This window comes from Pelobates fuscus, chromosome 5, assembly GCF_036172605.1.
Source record: "Pelobates fuscus isolate aPelFus1 chromosome 5, aPelFus1.pri, whole genome shotgun sequence".
Taxonomy (NCBI): domain Eukaryota; kingdom Metazoa; phylum Chordata; class Amphibia; order Anura; family Pelobatidae; genus Pelobates; species Pelobates fuscus.
Window position 1 is genome coordinate 214,665,761 of NC_086321.1, and position 19,295 is coordinate 214,685,055.

Consider the following 19,295-nt stretch of genomic DNA (forward strand, 5'->3'; position numbering starts at 1 on the left):
GGAAAACAAAGGCATCTCTAGCTGATAGCTTCAACTAGAATTTCAGTATGAATATTTCCATCTGTGGTTATTTTAGACCACTTTTTACTTAAGTTTTTGTTTTTTTATATCTTCGTTCTTTGTGAGTATCTGCTAAAGCTGGCATCAGTGGTAAGATAGAATCACTGTTCCAGAGACATGGCCATCTGTGGCAGAGCAGAAGGCTACCCTTTCCTTCCAAATAAATCTTAAGATAAACAATGTTACTGCTTCCAGGCACTAAGAAATTAATGGCTTGTTTTCCTGACCACATGATAGAACATTAAATTAGCACGATAGGGTTTTCAGGTGCAACTAATAGAGCAACATACATACATACATTATGCATGTAGTCAGTTGTTTTATATTTAATAAATACCTTTTCCAATTTTTCCAATAGGAGGAGAAACAGGTTATGCATGTATTTCCTGTATCGTTATATTAAATGACTTTGTAATGCATGTAAATTCATGTATACAGCAATCATCATTCACAGTAACCATCACTCAACCACACAGCACCCATGCAGCAGTTATCATGTACACACAGCGCATAATGTTTCTAAAAACATCTAAAACCTACTCCGCCATAATTTACACAGATATTAATACATAAAATAAACACATGCAGTGGCCTGGGATAGGCTTGGTAGGTAGCCTTGAGGGAGACGAGCTTAAAGGGACACTTCAGTCACCAGAAAAAACTGCAATTTAATGTGTTTATTCTGGTGAGTATAGCATGTCCCCGTAGACTTTTTGCAGTAAACAGTTTTTTCAGAGAAAAGGCAGTGTTTACATTACAGCCTAGGGATACCTCCACTGGTTACTCCTCGGATGGCTTCCTGGGGCTTTGCAGCACTGATATCCAGTGTCTCCATTCTCTGGAGACACTGACATTTCCTCATAGAGATGCATTGATTTCTATGAGGCTGTATGCTGGATAATATAAAGCCAAAAACGATTGTGTGGTATAGCAAGGCAAAAGGCCCCTAATTGAATAGTATCTTCAATGTTTAATAATAAAAAAGTGGTTAAAAACTCTTAATTCACAAGTGGTGGGTATTGGCTACTTGAGCTGCCCACATAAAATCATGTATACAATCAGGTAAAACTCCACAGTTATGATCACTACCGGGTTCTCACTGTGACAGTGAGTATAGAATTTTGCCCTTCTATACCACACAGACTCGTTTTTGGTTTTGTAGTATCCAGCCTACAGCCTTAGCCTTTATCTACAGATTGTGGGATTTTCCCCTCTCAAGTGGAGCCTTGCAAACCCAGATCCAAGGGTGATAGGGTCCATGTGAGCTCTTTCCCCCCCTCCACCCCCCCCACCCCTTCTTATATATGGTTTATTTTATGCCATCTGCACTATACTTTTCTTTGCTTACTTACAGATTTGCCTTCTTCAGTAATAGCGCACTATTTTGGTAACACTGACTGTTTCTGTGTATACTTTTCTGTGTCACTGGGTTAGAGTGCAGCTGTGCTGACTAATAGCATATTTTCCTAGCGCTTACTCGTTATTGGATTGTTTAGAAATTCCCAATGTTAAAGGGACACTCCAGGCACCCAGACCACTTCTGCTCATTGGAGTGGTCTGGGTGCCAACTCCCACTACCCTTAACCCTGCAACTGTAATTATTGCAGTTTTTTTAAAAATGCAATATTTACCTTGCAGGGTTAAGTCCTCCCCTAGTGGCTGTCTATTAGACAGCCACTAGAGGACACTTCCTGCTTCATAGCACAGGTTTTCTGTGCTAGAGCGTCGCTGGACGTCCTCACGCTGTGTGAGGACCTCCAGCGTCGCTCTATTCCCCATAGGGAAGCACTGAAATTCATTTTCAATGCTTTCCTATGGGGTGCGCTAATGCGCATGCGCAGCATTGCCGCGCATGCGCATTAGGTCTCCTCGGCCGGCGGGCGAGATCAGTCTCGCCCACCGGCCGACGTAACCAGAAGGAGGAGCGGCGGGGGAGGAGGAAGCAGCGACGTGGGACCTGTCGCTGCCCCTGGTAAGTGACTGAAGGGGTTTTCACCCCTTCAGCAACTGGGGATTGGGGGGTGGGAGGGAGAGGGACCCTCCAGTGCCAGGAAAACGGATTGTTTTCCTGGCACTGGAGTTTCCCTTTAACATGTTCTTGGCTTTTTTTTTTGCAAGTTATAGGGCTATAAGTACAATTAGGACATTGCTGTTTCAAAATATTTATTTTAAAATGTATCAATAGTGACATTGCAACACTGTTATCTGTCAGAAGTCTCTCTGAATCACACTTCACATGTGCATAATTTTTTAAAGTAGAGAACCCAGGACATTCAATATGGGGTATGTCCAGTCTTTTGTAAACCCCCTTGTTAAGTCAATGTTTGTTTGTTTTGTTTTTGTCATAGAATTGGTTTGTTTTGAAGTCTTCAGTTATTCTGAAGAATACATGTTTGTATTCCTTAAGCTATAGGTAGGGTAAAAATGTACAAAAGTTTTAGCTGTGTTAGCGTGTAAATTACAAGAGAGCCTGTACGTAGGTATCGGAGATATTGAACAGGGAGTACACTGGTGGAATAGACATCGTTGGCATGAAAAATGGCAGAGTGTTATGGGAATCTATGTCCACAAAACCTCTGCAGGGCCAGTGTATGTCATCCCTGGCAATAAGGCATTCTTCTAAAAAAATTAAAATTAAAATAATGCACTACAGAAATACCATAACTGCCATTGATCAGATAAAATGATGTTCATTAGCTTTCATGCATATTCTCAAATGCGAAAATTTAAAAGAAAATGAGTGCCATGATGGAGTCGCAGTCATGCATTTCTGGTCAAGTAACTTTTGTTAATAGTTCTAACATCATAATATTTGTGATGTGCTTCACTAGTATTGAATAAACGTTTTTGAACTTTAACCCCTTCAGGACGGAGTCAATAGTGCACGTTCTGATCAAAACAAAACGTAAACAAAAACTGGAATTTGCGCTATATGTCTGTTCACCCGTAGTTCCCCTCTTTCATATTATATGCACCCACACTTATTATATATCATTTTGTTCAGGAGAAGCAGGGCTTTAATTTACCATTAACTATTCATATATGGAATATAATTTATTATGAATAAAATAAAAAAAACTGTGAGAAATTTATTTATTTTTTAAAAATGTGTAGTTCCACCTCACATTTTAGCTGTAAATGTCATAATACTGTTAGGTTTTACTGCAACAAAATGCACATATTTGTAATCAGCGATGTCTCACGAGTACAACAGTACCCCCCATTAACAGGTTTTATGTTGTTTTGGAAAGTTACAGGGTCAAATATAGAACGTTCCATTTTCAAATTGAAATTTGCCAGATTAGTAATGTTACCTTTGAGACGGTGTGGTAGCCCAGGAATGAGAATTACCCCCATAATGGCATACCATTTGAAAAAGTAGACAAGCCAAGGTATTGAAAGTGGGGTATGTTTAGTCTTTGTTAGTAGCCACTTAGTCACAAATACTGGCCAAAGTTAGCGTTCATATTTGTTTTTGTGTGAAAAAAGCAAAAAACTAATATTTGGCCAGTGTTTGTGACTAAGTGGCTACTAAGAAAGACTGGACATACCCCACTTGCAATACCTCGGGTTGTCTACTTTTGCAAATGGTATGCCATCATGGGGGTAATTCTCATTCCTGGGCTACCATGCGCTCTCAAAGGCAACATAACCAATCTAGCAAATTTCAATGTGAAAAAAATGAAACGCAAGCCTTATATGTGACTCTCTAACTTTCCAAAACACCATAAAACCTGTACATGGGGGGTACTGTTATTCTCGGGAGACTTCACTAAACACAAATATTAGTGTTTTAAAACGGTAAAACATATTACAACAATAATATAGTCCATAAAAGTGCCGTTTGTTTGTAAAAAATGCAAAAAAGTCACTTTTACTTAAAATATCATCGTTGTAATACAATTTACCAGTTTGAAACACTAATATTTGAGTTCAGCGAAGTCTCCCGAGTAAAACAGTACCCCCTATGTACAGGTTTTATGGTGTCGTGGAGTATTACAGGGTCAAATATAGTGCTTGCAAATTAAATTCTCTGCACTTTCTCCCTGTGTTGTCAGGCATGTCAATCAAATTTTAATTAATCAAATCACATAATTATGTTAAAAGATTATTTAAATATACATGTAGAATTTTAATATATATACATATATATGTATTTAAATTCTACGTGTATACTAATGTAATTTTTTATGTAATTATATGTATTTATCTATATATATTTGCGGTTATTTGTATTTTATATATAGATAGATATATATAGAATGCCATTCTAAGTGTATTTTGTTACCAATATATATATATATTAATAACAAAATACAGTTAGAATGAAATTACATATGAATATATAATTTATATTAAATTTTGTTTCAATATTTTATTTATTTATTTTATTTTATTTATTATTTTAATTATACGTATATATATATAATATATATGTACATCTATTATATATATAATATATACATATTATATATATGTAACATCATTCTAAGTGTATTTTAATGCTAATATATATACTTATATTAGTATTAAAATACACTTTGTATGACGTTACATATATATAATATGTATATATATTATATATATAATATATATACATATTATATATATATATATATAAAAATATTTTCAATTTATTTTTAAACATGTTTAACCCGTTAACGCCGTTACGGCGTTCCATGCCGTCCCCATTATAATGGGCTTTAAAGCCGTTGCGGCGGCATGGAACGCCGTAACGGCTTTGAGCCCCAGGAGGTAAGTTATACTTACCTCCGCCGCGATCCTCTTCTGGGGGGCTGCCTGACAGCCCAGGCAGCCCTCCCACGGCAAATGAGGCCCCCGGGGGCCATGTGATCGCTCTCAAAGAGCGATCACATGGCCCCCTATAGCTGGCTATGGATCTGCCTGCAGGGGGACTGTCTAAAATATCAGACAGTCCCCCTGCTGGTAAGAAAGTATAAAAAAAGAAATTAACCCCTTAAGGACACATGACATGTGTGACATGTCATGATTCCCTTTTATTCCAAAAGTTTGGTCCTTAAGGGGTTAAAAATGAAAAAAAAACAAAAAAACAAAAAAAAAAAACACTTTTAATAATCTTTACCCCAAGTGTGTCTATACTCTGGGTAAAAACAGAGGTTTATTATCCTTTTTGTTTTCTTTTTTCACAAAATCACGACGGTTCTTTTGAGGTCCCCCCCCCTCTTATTTTAAATATTTGATAATGGATACCACTGAATATGAGAGAGAATATGCAATACCACCCAGATTGAGTTTGCCAAGTGTGCAAATCCGTATATGTAGGAGTTCAAAATAAATTCACAGGGTTTCCCTGAAGTATTCAGAAAATAAACATCCAAGAAAAATACTTTTTGCAGAATAGCAACTTTCATGTGCCAAGGATATCAATGCACGGCATTTATACATGTGCATACCTTGTGGATATTGGGCATGCCTGACCTATGAAAATATAGAGAGAATGGAATCGGTACAGCAATCATCCAGTTAGCATGCTTCAACAGGAAGCCAACATTTTAACTCCCTGTCAATCATTGTTATAAACTCAGTTGCATCAGGCAGTGGGCAGAGAAGGCATGTAATGATAATTCTATTTCTCCTCTTAATTTGTAATGTTTGCCCTGGCTTTCCTTTATTAGAACTAGATTTTAATAAAACTTTAATACAAATTTAGAAGAAAATGCCTGCCAATCACACCGTAAAAACAGCATTGTTTCAGCATCCTGAGCTTGGCATTAATGCATCTGATGCGCTCATTCTACTCTGGAAAGTTGCCTGGTATCCCCCAGCACTTACTTGTTCACGCGTCTTCTTCCTTTCCCTCCTTACTAGCAAGCAGAAGCTCCTGGTATGCAGTCTGGGTCCAAGGCCAGCACAACCATAAAACACACGGGCTGAGGGGGTGAAAGAGTAGCACAGAGGGGCCGGTGGGGGTGTGTGAAAGAGACGCACAGAGGGGCCATTGGGGGTGTGTGAAAGAGACGCACAGAGGGGCCAGTGGTGGGGTGTGAAAGAGACGCACAGAGGGGCCGGTGGGGTGTGTGTGAAAGACGCACAGAGGGGCCGGTGGGGTGTGTGTGAAAGACGCACAGAGGGGCCGGTGGGGTGTGTGTGAAAGAGACGCACAGAGGGGCCGGTGGGGTGTGTGTGAAAGAGACGCACAGAGGGGCCGGTGGAGGGTGTGTGAAAGAGACGCACAGAGGGGCCGGTGGAGGGTGTGTGAAAGAGACGCACAGAGGGGCCGGTGGTGGGGTGTGAAAGAGACGCACAGAGGGGCCGGTGGTGGGGTGTGAAAGAGACGCACAGAGGGGATGGTGGTGGGGTGTGAAAGAGACGCACAGAGGGGCCGGTGGTGGGGTGTGAAAGAGACGCACAGAGGGGCCGGTGGTGGGGTGTGAAAGAGACGTACAGAGGGGCCGGTGGTGGGGTGTGAAAGTGACGCACAGAGGGGCCGGTGGTGGGGTGTGAAAGAGACGCACAGAGGGGCCGGTGGTGGGGTGTGAAAGAGACGCACAGAGGGGCCGGTGGTGGGGTGTGAAAGAGACGCACAGAGGGGCCGGTGGTGGGGTGTGAAAGAGACGCACAGAGGGGCCGGTGGTGGGGTGTGAAAGAGACGCACAGAGGGGCCGGTGGTGGGGGTGTGAAAGAGACGCACAGAGGGGCCGGTGGTGGGGGTGTGAAAGAGACGCACAGAGGGGCCGGTGGTGGGGGTGTGAAAGAGACGCACAGAGGGGCCGGTGGTGGGGGTGTGAAAGAGACGCACAGAGGGGCCGGTGGTGGGGGTGTGAAAGAGACGCACAGAGGGGCCGGTGGTGGGGGTGTGAAAGAGACGCACAGAGGGGCCGGTGGTGGGGGTGTGAAAGAGACGCACAGAGGGGCCGGTGGTGGGGGTGTGAAAGAGACGCACAGAGGGGCCGGTGGGGTGTGTGTGAAAGAGACGCACAGAGGGGCCGGTGGGGTGTGTGTGAAAGAGACGCACAGAGGGGCCGGTGGAGGGTGTGTGAAAGAGACGCACAGAGGGGCCGGTGGAGGGTGTGTGAAAGAGACGCACAGAGGGGCCGGTGGAGGGTGTGTGAAAGAGACGCACAGAGGGGCCGGTGGTGGGGTGTGAAAGAGACGCACAGAGGGGCCGGTGGTGGGGTGTGAAAGAGACGCACAGAGGGGCCGGTGGTGGGGTGTGAAAGAGACGCACAGAGGGGCCGGTGGTGGGGTGTGAAAGTGACGCACAGAGGGGCCGGTGGTGGGGTGTGAAAGAGACGCACAGAGGGGCCGGTGGTGGGGTGTGAAAGAGACGCACAGAGGGGCCGGTGGTGGGGTGTGAAAGAGACGCACAGAGGGGCCGGTGGTGGGGTGTGAAAGAGACGCACAGAGGGGCCGGTGGTGGGGTGTGAAAGAGACGCACAGAGGGGCCGGTGGTGGGGGTGTGAAAGAGACGCACAGAGGGGCCGGTGGTGGGGGTGTGAAAGAGACGCACAGAGGGGCCGGTGGTGGGGTGTGAAAGAGACGCACAGAGGGGCCGGTGGTGGGGTGTGAAAGAGACGCACAGAGGGGCCGGTGGTGGGGTGTGAAAGAGACGCACAGAGGGGCCGGTGGTGGGGTGTGAAAGAGACGCACAGAGGGGCCGGTGGTGGGGTGTGAAAGAGACGCACAGAGGGGCCGGTGGTGGGGTGTGAAAGAGACGCACAGAGGGGCCGGTGGTGGGGTGTGAAAGAGACGCACAGAGGGGCCGGTGGTGGGGTGTGAAAGAGACGCACAGAGGGGCCGGTGGTGGGGGTGTGAAAGAGACGCACAGAGGGGCCGGTGGTGGGGGTGTGAAAGAGACGCACAGAGGGGCCGGTGGTGGGGGTGTGAAAGAGACGCACAGAGGGGCCGGTGGTGGGGGTGTGAAAGAGACGCACAGAGGGGCCGGTGGTGGGGGTGTGAAAGAGACGCACAGAGGGGCCGGTGGTGGGGGTGTGAAAGAGACGCACAGAGGGGCCGGTGGTGGGGGTGTGAAAGAGACGCACAGAGGGGCCGGTGGTGGGGGTGTGAAAGAGACGCACAGAGGGGCCGGTGGTGGGGGTGTGAAAGAGACGCACAGAGGGGCCGGTGGTGGGGGTGTGAAAGAGACGCACAGAGGGGCCGGTGGTGGGGGTGTGAAAGAGACTCACAGAGGGACCGGTGGTGGGGTGTGAAAGAGACGCACAGAGGGACCGGTGGGGGGGATGAAAGCCACACAGAGGGGTGAGTGTGAAAGATGCACAGAGGGGCTAGAGAGGTGGGGGGTGAAAGACCCAACAGGCCGAAGGGGCGGGGTGGGGGGGGGGGGGACATCTCTATGAGGAACGTTCCATGCCTTCATGCAGATCATGGAGATTCTGAATGTCAGTGCTTCACATTGTGCAGCACTTACCCAGAATTCATCTCTAGTGGCCCTCTGAGTGTCTGCAACTAGAGGTGTTCCTAGGCAGTAATGCAAACACAGCCTATTCTTTGACTTGAGCAGTGAGTCTATCCATCCTTATAGATTCATTTATTTTCCGAAGGATTGTTTACATGTTGGAATGTCTTCTTTGGCCCATAATTCTCCTATTGCCCTTTGGGTCGCTAATGCGATTCGTGCTGCTAATTTGTTCTCTGCCCTAGTAAATGTGTCAAGAGGTTTAGTTGCATTAGTCTGGTTATATCTCTATCCTCACATCGTGTGAAGTGTTTGAGTGTAAAGCCAGGTGAAATAATTTGTTCCACAATATTGGAGTGAGTGGAGATAGGAAGGATGAGTGATCAAACTTGTCTTTAATGCGATCCCACAGTTCTCATTTTAAGTGCTTAAGAATTAGCCAATTGATAACTTGCTTAACACCATTACTTGTGTATAGTGTGGAAAATAATCAGCATTGTAATCCCTCTCCCCCTCTCCCCCTCTCCATATCTTTCAAGTTTACTTTAGAACACATTTGTATCTTTTTACATGCTGGACTGCAACAATAGGAAAAGGAAATAAAATATAAAACAAAAATGAATGTTATTCTTTTTTGAACCAATGTCATTCTCCATTTATGAATCCCTGCTAAAACTCTGATCATCAATATACAGAGTACCTTTTTCCAGTTTTCTCTCCATTACTATGCCATACATATCTAAATGTACATTATGCCTCTCATCGAAAAGGAAGTTCATGCCAAATGAAACGACATTGCGCTTATTTTGTCATGTAGACTTGCATACATAATCTGTCACATCATACTGTCACACTAGACTTTGTCTTATGTAGTCTTGTACTGCCTTTAAATATGCTGTCAAAAGACTTGTCTCAGGAAACCTTGTTCTATTATGCTTGTATGTGTTCATGTTTTTTACAATAGTAATAAAGAATTATAAAAAAGAAAGTTTAAATAGTTTGTCTCAGATGGCACTAAAGTATATTAGCATGTTTTCTGGGTTAGATATGTCATTAATAGAGCAGTCCGCAAGTGAACATACAATGCAGCACCTATAAACAGCCCAGGAAACCTTAATCCACGCGCTAGTTGTATTAAAGAAATCTATTTAATGGGTCAGGGGAGGTTCGCTGTTGGACTGCTATAGGTCTGAAGCACGTATTGTTGAGATTGTGACATTAAAAGAATTGCAAACATTTAGCATTGGTTTCTTTAAATTAGAACCAATCTCTGTTAGCATTATTTCTGTTCCGTTTTATTTTGTTGGTGCAGATGCACAAGCAATGCAGCTTCTACAAAAGCAAATATCCTGTAAGTGTTTCAAGTTCCAAAACCTAAGCTCCCACGTGATTTATGCTTCTTAATTCGACAGACAAGCCATACGACAAGTTGGCAAGTTATTTACCAAACAGTCATTTGCCGCTGTCAGTTTTTTGGCGACTATAGACTGTAGCTGTTGCCAGCTGTGTGACCAGTGAACTCAGCGCAGTCTAAACTGTGCAGGATACATTTATCTGCAGCATTGTTGTGTAACATACATCAAATCACAGTTTACACATTGTGACTTGTGAAGCAGACATTTCGAACACCACAGTTACTGAATACTTCGAAGCAAGTTGCTAAGCTGTGACTTAACAAAGAGCAGTAAGAGAGGCCTCTCTGGTGCTATGGATCAGCGTTCCCTCTAAAGAGGAACCACACCCGCTTTCCTGTACTGACACAGGATTTCCCCCGACCTCACCTCTCACCACCTTCTAAAGGAAGCTTCTGTGCACTAATCCACTCTGCACCCCTGAATAGGCCATCATGTGCTACTGTGAGCACTGTAATGAGGGCCAATAAAGAGCCCAATTAAAGGTCAAGTAAGGGGCACTGCACACACAGAAGCAGAATTTGACAGATGAGATCTAATTAACTCTTTTTCCTGGCCAGTTTGCAGTGTAAAGAACAGAAACATTCTCAGACCAAGTGATTCCACGCGTCCCTAAGCATTTTCTGTAAAAATTTATTTCCTGTTGGCACTCAAACTACAGAAAGTCATCTCTCCTTAAGCCCATTACTTCATCATGATTGAGAATGAACTGTATAAATGCTGTTAACCAGTGATATATTTTCGATCGGTCTCAAAATAAGACAATAGAAGACGATTTTTTTTTTATTCCAAATATTTTCAATAAGCAATGATGCTAAACTACTGACTTTCGTTATGAAAACGTATACATACTCTTTTTATTACAGAACAGCTCTGCCACGTTTTTACATTTCCTGCTTTAAGTATCATTGTATGGTTTAGATAAATGTGTATTATTTTAATATAAACATTAAAAAATGTTTTTCCTTTATGCATAGGCTATTTATATATTTTTGTTAGGTTTGTTAAGATAATAGGTTTGGGGGGGCGGGGCCGGACCGCCAAGCTGGACAGTCGCAGGGAAGATCAGCTCCTGCAAACCACCAACAAATAAGCCCATAACCCAAGCAATTAGGTGACTATAACCACCAACAACTGCGACCCTCCATGTGCAGGGGGCACCGGATCCGAGGTGAGGCTTGCTCCCGGAGTTTTAGTCCCTCGGAGGAGAGGTCCTTTGCTGCTCCAAGCGGGACTTTACCTGGCGGTGAGTGGAGTGGATGGCCGCTGCTCCTCTATCCTGTCTAAAGGGGCCCAGCAGGCACACAGAACCTTGGCGGACCCGGTCCTGTCCCCCCCCCCCTCCCCTGGACCGGTGGGGGTAATCCCGGTCCACAACCTGTAGCCACAATCACCCACTGTAATGGCACCCCCAGGCATAAAAGGGGTTAAAAGCCGTTTAGTAGATCTTCCCCTTCCAGAGATACAGGCACAGCTACTGCAGAACACCAAACTCCCGAACTGGATTCAAAATAGCACTCCACCTCCCGAACTGGAACCTCACAAATAGCTGCTAGCAGACGAACAGGAAAAGCAGACAATCAGCTTACACTCCTGGCAATCAGTCTCTAACAGCATACAGTAAATCCCCCCCAAGAACGAGACAAGGCTCCGTGTTGAGGGTCAAGCAGTGGTCTGTTTTAATTAACACTCACATACTTTTATGCAAATCCCCATGCAAGGGGACATCCCGCAGGGAGGGACAAAATGTAACCAATCCCGTACAGTAAAACATAAAACACACCCAGCACAAACACATAAAATCCTCCCGTCTGCCTGTGATATAATTACTGAACACAATGGGTTAATGTAATTTATCACAGGCAGGAAAAATAGTTTTTACAGCATATTCATAACTTCTAAAATATACATCACATTCACATAAAAATTATATATTCACAATCAATCCATTCAGGGGAATGGCATGAATCAGACCAGGGGTTCAGAAGTTAGTAAAGTATCTTTTGGGGCCTGGCTGGCAGCATGGCTATCTGGCCCAAACCGGTTTTACAGAGCCCTCTATCCTGGAGACAATGGGGAAAATAATCCAATTATATCCAGGGATAGAGGCAGACTCCATTGAGCACATGTTACCAGTAAAACACAAAAGGATACAAAAATACATAACTCCTATCATACTGAATTGTACAGGCCAAATATCCCAGGGTCCATAGTCACAGGGCAAGAGGCAGGCAACCAGGCTCCTCCAATGCAATGTGGCGAGATTGGTCTCGTCACACCCACCAAGGCACAACTAGGACCTGGAGACAACACGGCCTAAGGCCTACATCCAAGATGGCGGAGTCCATGTGCGCGGGAACCTATGACGGAGCTCCCCCCGCATACACCATGCATGAGGCAGCTCGCATGTATAAGCTGGCTCGACCTATAAAACTTCATGAAACACAGAGCCTCAACAAGACACTCACCACCTAAGTCCCCGCAAACTAGGCTTTCCACAAGCTCGAAGTGCAGAGGGTTGACCCATGCAGATCATGCTGAGCCTATGTTATGACCACAACCGTTCCAATGCACCCCAAAGCCTGCAGAAAAATCCACCACGAGGGGGCTCTGCTTTGCTTCTGGGGGGCACCGACTGAAAGGTGACCGGGACTGCAGCTCTGATAAGGTGCCTGTACAACATGTTATCCACACGACCCACCAATCACGGAAGCTCAGCGCTGCTGGCATCCGCATCTCACCTGAACCTCAACCCGACCGCCTGCAGGACTCAACCCCCTTGACCGGCGCAGATTCTCCCATGGGCCGGGGACCAGAAAGGAACCGTACACAAGCATGGAAAGCAGCACTTTGCCCAGTTCTCCCTGGCCGCATGAAGGATCTATACTCCAGGCAACACAACTCGGTGAATGGGACACTTAGTCTCTATGAATCATCGGTATGCACTGCAAGCTTCCCAACCACCGGAGCAGGCTGAGCTGGTATTGTGAACTGCACATAGGCACTCAATTTGAGATCACATTGAGTTTAGCAGGCCCACCGCCTCCCGAACTACCTCATCTGTCTCGGGTTAGCCTCAACTCCAGAGGGCTTCATACAGTCAGTCTATGTAATCTATTTAGAAAATTCTAGTATTTCACGCTTTAGACACCCCCTATAAATCTTGTTTTACTATCTTGCTATTGCCATACAAATGCTTAATATGTATTGTATTACTAGCCTTTACTTCCTATTGTGGCTACACAAGCCTGTTTATAACTCGCAGATACACTGTTGTATTATATCTATACTTAAAACTACTCCGCATCACTCTAAAGTTTAAACAAAAAGAATGTGCCGATAATCTCCATTCTCCGAATGTTATGCTTGAAAATATGCTCGAGGAATGCTATTGGGGCACCACGAGCTTGTATGTTTTTCACTTAAAGCACAATAAAAATAAAGAATTTAGAAAAAATAATAAAAATAATGGGTTTGGCTGATGAACCGTTAAATGATCACGCTAGGAACCATAACTACATATGTTTAGTAGAGTGACTTGGTATGGTACCATTCCACTGTTGAGTGTTAAACAGTTTTCAAATGGACACTGAATGACCCACAGTCTGTCCCCTCTCTGCTGCTCAGGCTATGTTTGCTGTGACATAAGTGTCAACGGAGTGATCTCAGTCACCTTTTGATGGTATGAATTGGTATGGTTGATGCAGAGCATTAGCTATACCATTGGGGTGCAGCCATGGATGCTGATTGAGATTTAAAACAAATCATGGGACTGTACCAGAGGAATCCAGGCACTATAACCAATTCAATTAAAGTGTTTATGGTGCCGAGAGTGTCACTTTAACTGTATAGCTGTAGTGAATTCATCAAAAATAGAAATATGTACAATGTACGGTATATAGTTTATCTGTTTAAAAATAAAACACTGAAGTATTTACATTAAAATAATTACCATGCCTAATCTAAACAGAACACTGACACTTGATGCAGGAAATGTAAATGTTGCAGAGCCGCTCTGAAATAAAACTAAACAAGTTATAACACCACGATGTCTGTGCTAAATCTCTGGATTTGTGGAATAGAATAGAAATAAGCTTTTTTTTCTTTTTTCCTAGTTTATCCTCCATGTGATCCAATATGAAGTTTGTTGGTATTGGTGACTGAGTGTAACCTTCTGTTGTAGTGTGATCTGTTGGAGCGGTTGGTCTGTTGCTGCTGTAATCCTGTTGGTGACACTGGAAAGTTCTTACTTCAGCGTACTGAAGTGGTTTAGGAGTACCTTGGCACTTTACCAGGTTAACCCACGGTGCCATTTTAGTACAGTTTGAAACCTATCTTGATCCCACCAAATTCCTGTGGCCGTGTCACCGGTATCCAGTTTTCACCAGCAGAAGAATTTGGATTGCCCCTAGTACAAAGGAGGGCCATGCTCATTGGCTGAAAGTGTCAGCGGAGTGCTCTTAGCTAATGAGTTCTTCCATCAGCCATACATGACAGTAACAACTGGCGCTTCTCTTACTGGGGAAAATTAGATACAGATGATATGATCGCAGGCACCCAGTGAGACCCAGTTAAGTTGTCAAACCAGACTAAAATAGTTTGACATCTTACCATGGGACAGCGCCAAAGAGCTCTTGGCACCATAACCACTGTTATATAATCTATTATCCAGCCTCACAAACGTATCATTTTTAATAAGGTGAATGAATGACTAATTTCAGAGCCATTTAGCTTGAAAATCTTGTTAGTAGTAGTAGGGTGAAGGATAATTAAGAAATGCTAAACTATAGTGCAAGCACAGATTGGATGTGCTAATTTCAGTGATTGAAACCTCAACAGTGTTCTTTTTTTTTTTTTTTTTTTTCCCCTATCCTCTTGGCTCTGCGAATGTAGAGCAGACTCTAGAAGTCAATAAGAAATAGGCAGGCTATAATCACAGTTCTATATTTTACAAGAACTTCTGTTTTATGATAACTCGTACTGCTACAGTTTAGCCATCTCATCGAGTGTTACTACTTTCTGCAACAGGTGTTGGTTATCATTATATTGTGCTATGAAGAACTATAAACTCAGTTGGAAAATTGACAAATTAGATTTTAAAATTGAATAAATGAAAGAAACTAATAGTTTGCGTGTCCCTGTGTTACACTGTTGAATAATTGCTTATAACTTGCCTTTTTATGTTGTACTTAAGTTCCTTTTAAATATATTGTACAGTTTTAGTAAATGAGATCACAGTCCAGTTCAGGCCAGGGACAGCCTGAGCACACATTGCAAAAGAGGAAAAACAGAAGCATTTCTTCTTTTCTCTACACTGAATGCCCAATTACAGGATAGGTGTGGATTTCTACAATTTCATTTTCCACTCTTTACAAACAAGTACGTGTTAAATATAGAGGACAAATAATCATAATAATGATGGTTTGCCTTGTAAAAATCACTGTTTCAAGCCAAAAACGAATTTGTATTGTTTAATTACAATTTACATTGGATTTAAAGGCTGGAATAGGCATTGATATAATGGCAATTGGTATTTAGCTAGGCAATTTAATCATTTGGGTTGGTTTTTATCTATTAAAACGAACACTAGAGCAGTTTTGGGGGAAAGTGCTTTATTTGGAACCATCTCCACTTAAACCAAATTAACTTTGCTTCTGATTGCAAGTTTAAGGAGGAACTTTCTTTTTTTCACCAATAATATTTATTATGATTGAGTGAGTGTGGCAGTTTCCCAAGATGCTCCTGTTTATCCTATTGTGCAGTGAGTACACGTGTTCACTGCCATTGCTTTTTTTTTTTTTAACATATGCAAATTAGCTGGGGGTTTTTAATGAAATCAATTCCATAGTAATAGTTCCTCTTAACACTGTGTCCCCACAGTTTTCAATGTAAACTGTCTCAAAGGCTCTGTTTTTCAACAAAGAACAATAGATCACAATACAGGCTGTTTGTGAGGACTATGGGCTTCTTAGAGAAATGAGTGCAAGTTATCTGGAAGCTTTGTTAAATGGAACTCATGGAAAACACTGACATCTTGTGGTGAACAGTAGAAAATCATTCAAAGCGGAGTGCTTGCTATGTTTAGTTAAGTCAGATATCGTTACAACCTAGGCTTGTTTCAGCTATTTTAATTTTCTAGTTCATTCAATTTTTAACACTTTGAGTACTTACATCCTCGATTTAAGCAGGCAGTGTGCACTTTGTGCTTTGCTCATGGCATCAAAAATGAAGCAGAGTTAAAACAAGAAATCCTTTATCACTTTCTAGATACTGATTGCACCCAAATGTAGCATTCAATCACTACATGCTGCAACTCTTTTCTCTATCATAATATTAATAATGGATTCCTTTTTGTGCCTTTAGGAAAATGCTTTATTGGTCCGGGAGGTGGAAGTGGACAAAGTGTCCAGCCTAGAAAGAAAGCAAGTGGAAGCAATCAAAAAGCTGTGGGAAGACCCTGGAATCCAGGAGTGCTATGACCGGAGGAGAGAGTACCAGCTGTCAGACTCTGCTAAATAGTAAGTGGCCTGTGTCTTCTAAACAAATACACACACCTTGTCTCAGTTATTTTATTTCATATGCCAACAATTAAATTAACATTTAATTTTTCCACAACAATAAATTTTCAAATAAAACAGAATGTAGATATTCTTTTAAAATACCCTGTTAGTGATACTGTCAACCATGCTTTCCTCTACAATCAAATCCTTTAATACGGACTTCTTGCTCAATAGCAGTTTACCAATCTCTGGATTAAGGAGTAGCCTCACGTACTGGCTATGTTTCAAACCACAATCTGTCATGTTCTATGCAATAATTAAAAACAATACAACATTTTGATTTGTTTAGTTTTTTTAGGAGGGTGGAGGAGGGTAATACATATTGGATATATTTATTTTAGAGGATATAAATGTCTTTCATTTAATATCTTATATGTATACCTAATGCTATATATGATTAAAATGTTAATATAATGATCCTTTCATCAAATTTTTTTTTTTTTTTAATTCTTTATTTGTGGTGTGCTTGAAGTAACAAACAGGCCTGCAAAGCCACGACGGCAGTTGCAAGCGGTAACAAAACAGTACATAACGTGGCATGTAAAACAGCACATTTTTTATATTATAGTGTGAAACCATGCTTTGAGTCAATAGTTTTATGTAAGGAGGTTGCTTTGCTAAGAGTAAGGTAAGTACGCTAACGATCACAAATGACAATGAGCTTTCAACAACATTAGTAGATTTCTAAGATTCACATGTTGTGAACCTCGTGAGAGTTTCAATAGCGCTAGCATGAATAGGAATAGCATGCTGCCGCACTATGGGGAAGGAACTAAGATGGCGTGAGATTTGCTATTTCCTCAAGTGCCAGTGCAGCTCTAGGGGTGCCACAGCGAGGCTTTTGCAGCAGGCAGTCAGTGGGCATAGCGAAGGGGTTGGGAATTTACCGTTAGGAGGGAGGGCCCCGATCGTGGAGTCTTTAATAAGGTGTGCCTTTATTATTAGCTAGGAGAACTGAATTGGGAGGTGGTCAAACCAGATAAACGTTAAGCATAACTCAGGAGCATAGGGGTATAAAAGTAACACGAAATGCATATAGAAACATTACATTTGCCATATTAAAGTCAGTCTATGTGAGGCAAGGTGGGTGACTCATCTATGGCTTCTAGAGTCCCAGTCAGCCCACACCCGAAGGAGGCATACCACAGTCCTGTTCGGGTGCCATTGTGGATCCTGGTCTTGGTCTCTTCGTGTGTTCAGGAGGTGGCCCGTGTCGTGGTCGCGGGTTGGTAGCTGAATGACCAGGTGTTGCCGTCATTTTGGGCCCTGTGCCCAACCTTCTCCATCCTCTGACTTGTGTCGCTCTGTTTTTGGGCGAGGTGAGTCTTGTCAGTGCATTCTTCTCCTTATCAGTGTGCCCTGATCTCCACAGTCCTTTGCACCTCCACTCCCCACCGAGTCCCGACCACGGCTGTAGGTGTCGCTGCGACGTGTGACTCTTGATAGTGTGGTCTGGGAGCGAGGAGTCGGTCCCCGACGGACCTTCGTGCAGTATCAGTGGGAGGGCATGTTTGCGTTGGTGCCCTGCCTAGCGAGTAGGAGTGCTGGGTGGCTGCCGGTTCATGTGATGGGAGTAGGTGAGCGTTGCTTGCTTTGTGGTAGTGGGTGGCTGTGGCGGAGCACCTTGATTCAGTATACCCGCTAGCTTCATCCAGAAGGTCTCAAAGTGGTAGTTGATTCGTGTGACAATATCTTGTGGGGAGTCGCTGGGGTGGTCGGCACATGTTGTGTCCGCCATCTTAGAGAGGCCTCCGTTCGCTGCCTTTGGCGGTATTCCATCTCTCCTCAAGCTTGGGGTCACCCCCCTAGGGTGGACCGGGATCACCCCCGCCGGTCCAGGGGGGGGGGGGTAGCAGGGCTGGCTTGTACTGTGAGCAGCTTCGGGTGCCTCCAGGGCTGGGGAGCGGCCGCCTCCCCCTCCCGTTGAGCACCAGGCCGCAATGTCAGTTGAGTCTTCAGCTGGCCCCTATCGTGTTGCACAGGATCCCATCGTGTGCCCTCTATCATGGGTGACAGGTGGACGTCTGGCAATGCCGTGTGTTGCGACTGGGTGAGCCGATTTTCACTTATTTTGTCAGGATTAAGCAGGAGCTCGTGTAAGACACGTGTCCCCGCCATGATGGTCAGGCCCCGCCCCCCCCCTTTCATCAAATTTTGAAAGAAAATTAATTCTTTGTTTAATAAAGTATATGTAAAAAAAAAAAATCTCATCACTACCTGTAGTACACGACTGGATCCCTCAGCCATATACATACACCTTGGGTCAGGAAGTGTGTGATTTTGACAGTTTGGTCTGTCTCGTATTGTCATTGCAGAAGTGAAGTAGGGAAGGCCATAGGGACTAAATGACAATGGGTTAGACAGTATTTGAAAACCAACAGAGACTGTTATTTCATTGTTCATGTTGTATTATAAAAACTTTTCAACTTGTTGAGGTGATAATTTTAAGAAACCCCAACTACTTATATTCCTTATCTAGGTTATGTTGCAAAGATTACCATGTCCAAGGCACCCATTATCCTGTTCACTGGAACTGCTGCAATTTGATAGCTGAAAGGAACACTTTAGGGTCAGGAACACAAATATGTATTCCTGACCCTATAGGGTTAAAACCACCATCTAGCCCCCCTGGCCTCCTCATGACTCCCTAAATATAGTAAATTCGTTCTTGTATTCAAGTCTGCAGCTGCTTACTTAGTCCCCATTTCCTTTAGATCTGCCTGCTGACATCAGCAGAAGTGGTAGCCTGATCCAATCACAATGCTTCCCCATAGGATTGGCTGAGACTGACAAAGAGGCAGATCAGGGGCAGAGCCAGCACATTTCTAACACAGCCCTGGCCAATCAGCATCTCCTCAAATAGAT

General features: G+C 43.6%; 1 protein-coding gene across 1 annotated transcript in view; it reads left to right on the top strand.

Annotated features, from left to right (window-relative positions):
• Positions 1-19,295, top strand: part of LOC134611301 (guanine nucleotide-binding protein subunit alpha-14) — a 195,857-nt gene that overhangs the window by 150,264 nt on the left and 26,298 nt on the right. Inside the window, exon 3 of the mRNA XM_063455024.1 lies at positions 16,234-16,388. Within this exon, the coding sequence (XP_063311094.1) occupies positions 16,234-16,388 (155 nt within the window). The remainder of the gene's footprint in view (positions 1-16,233; positions 16,389-19,295) is intronic.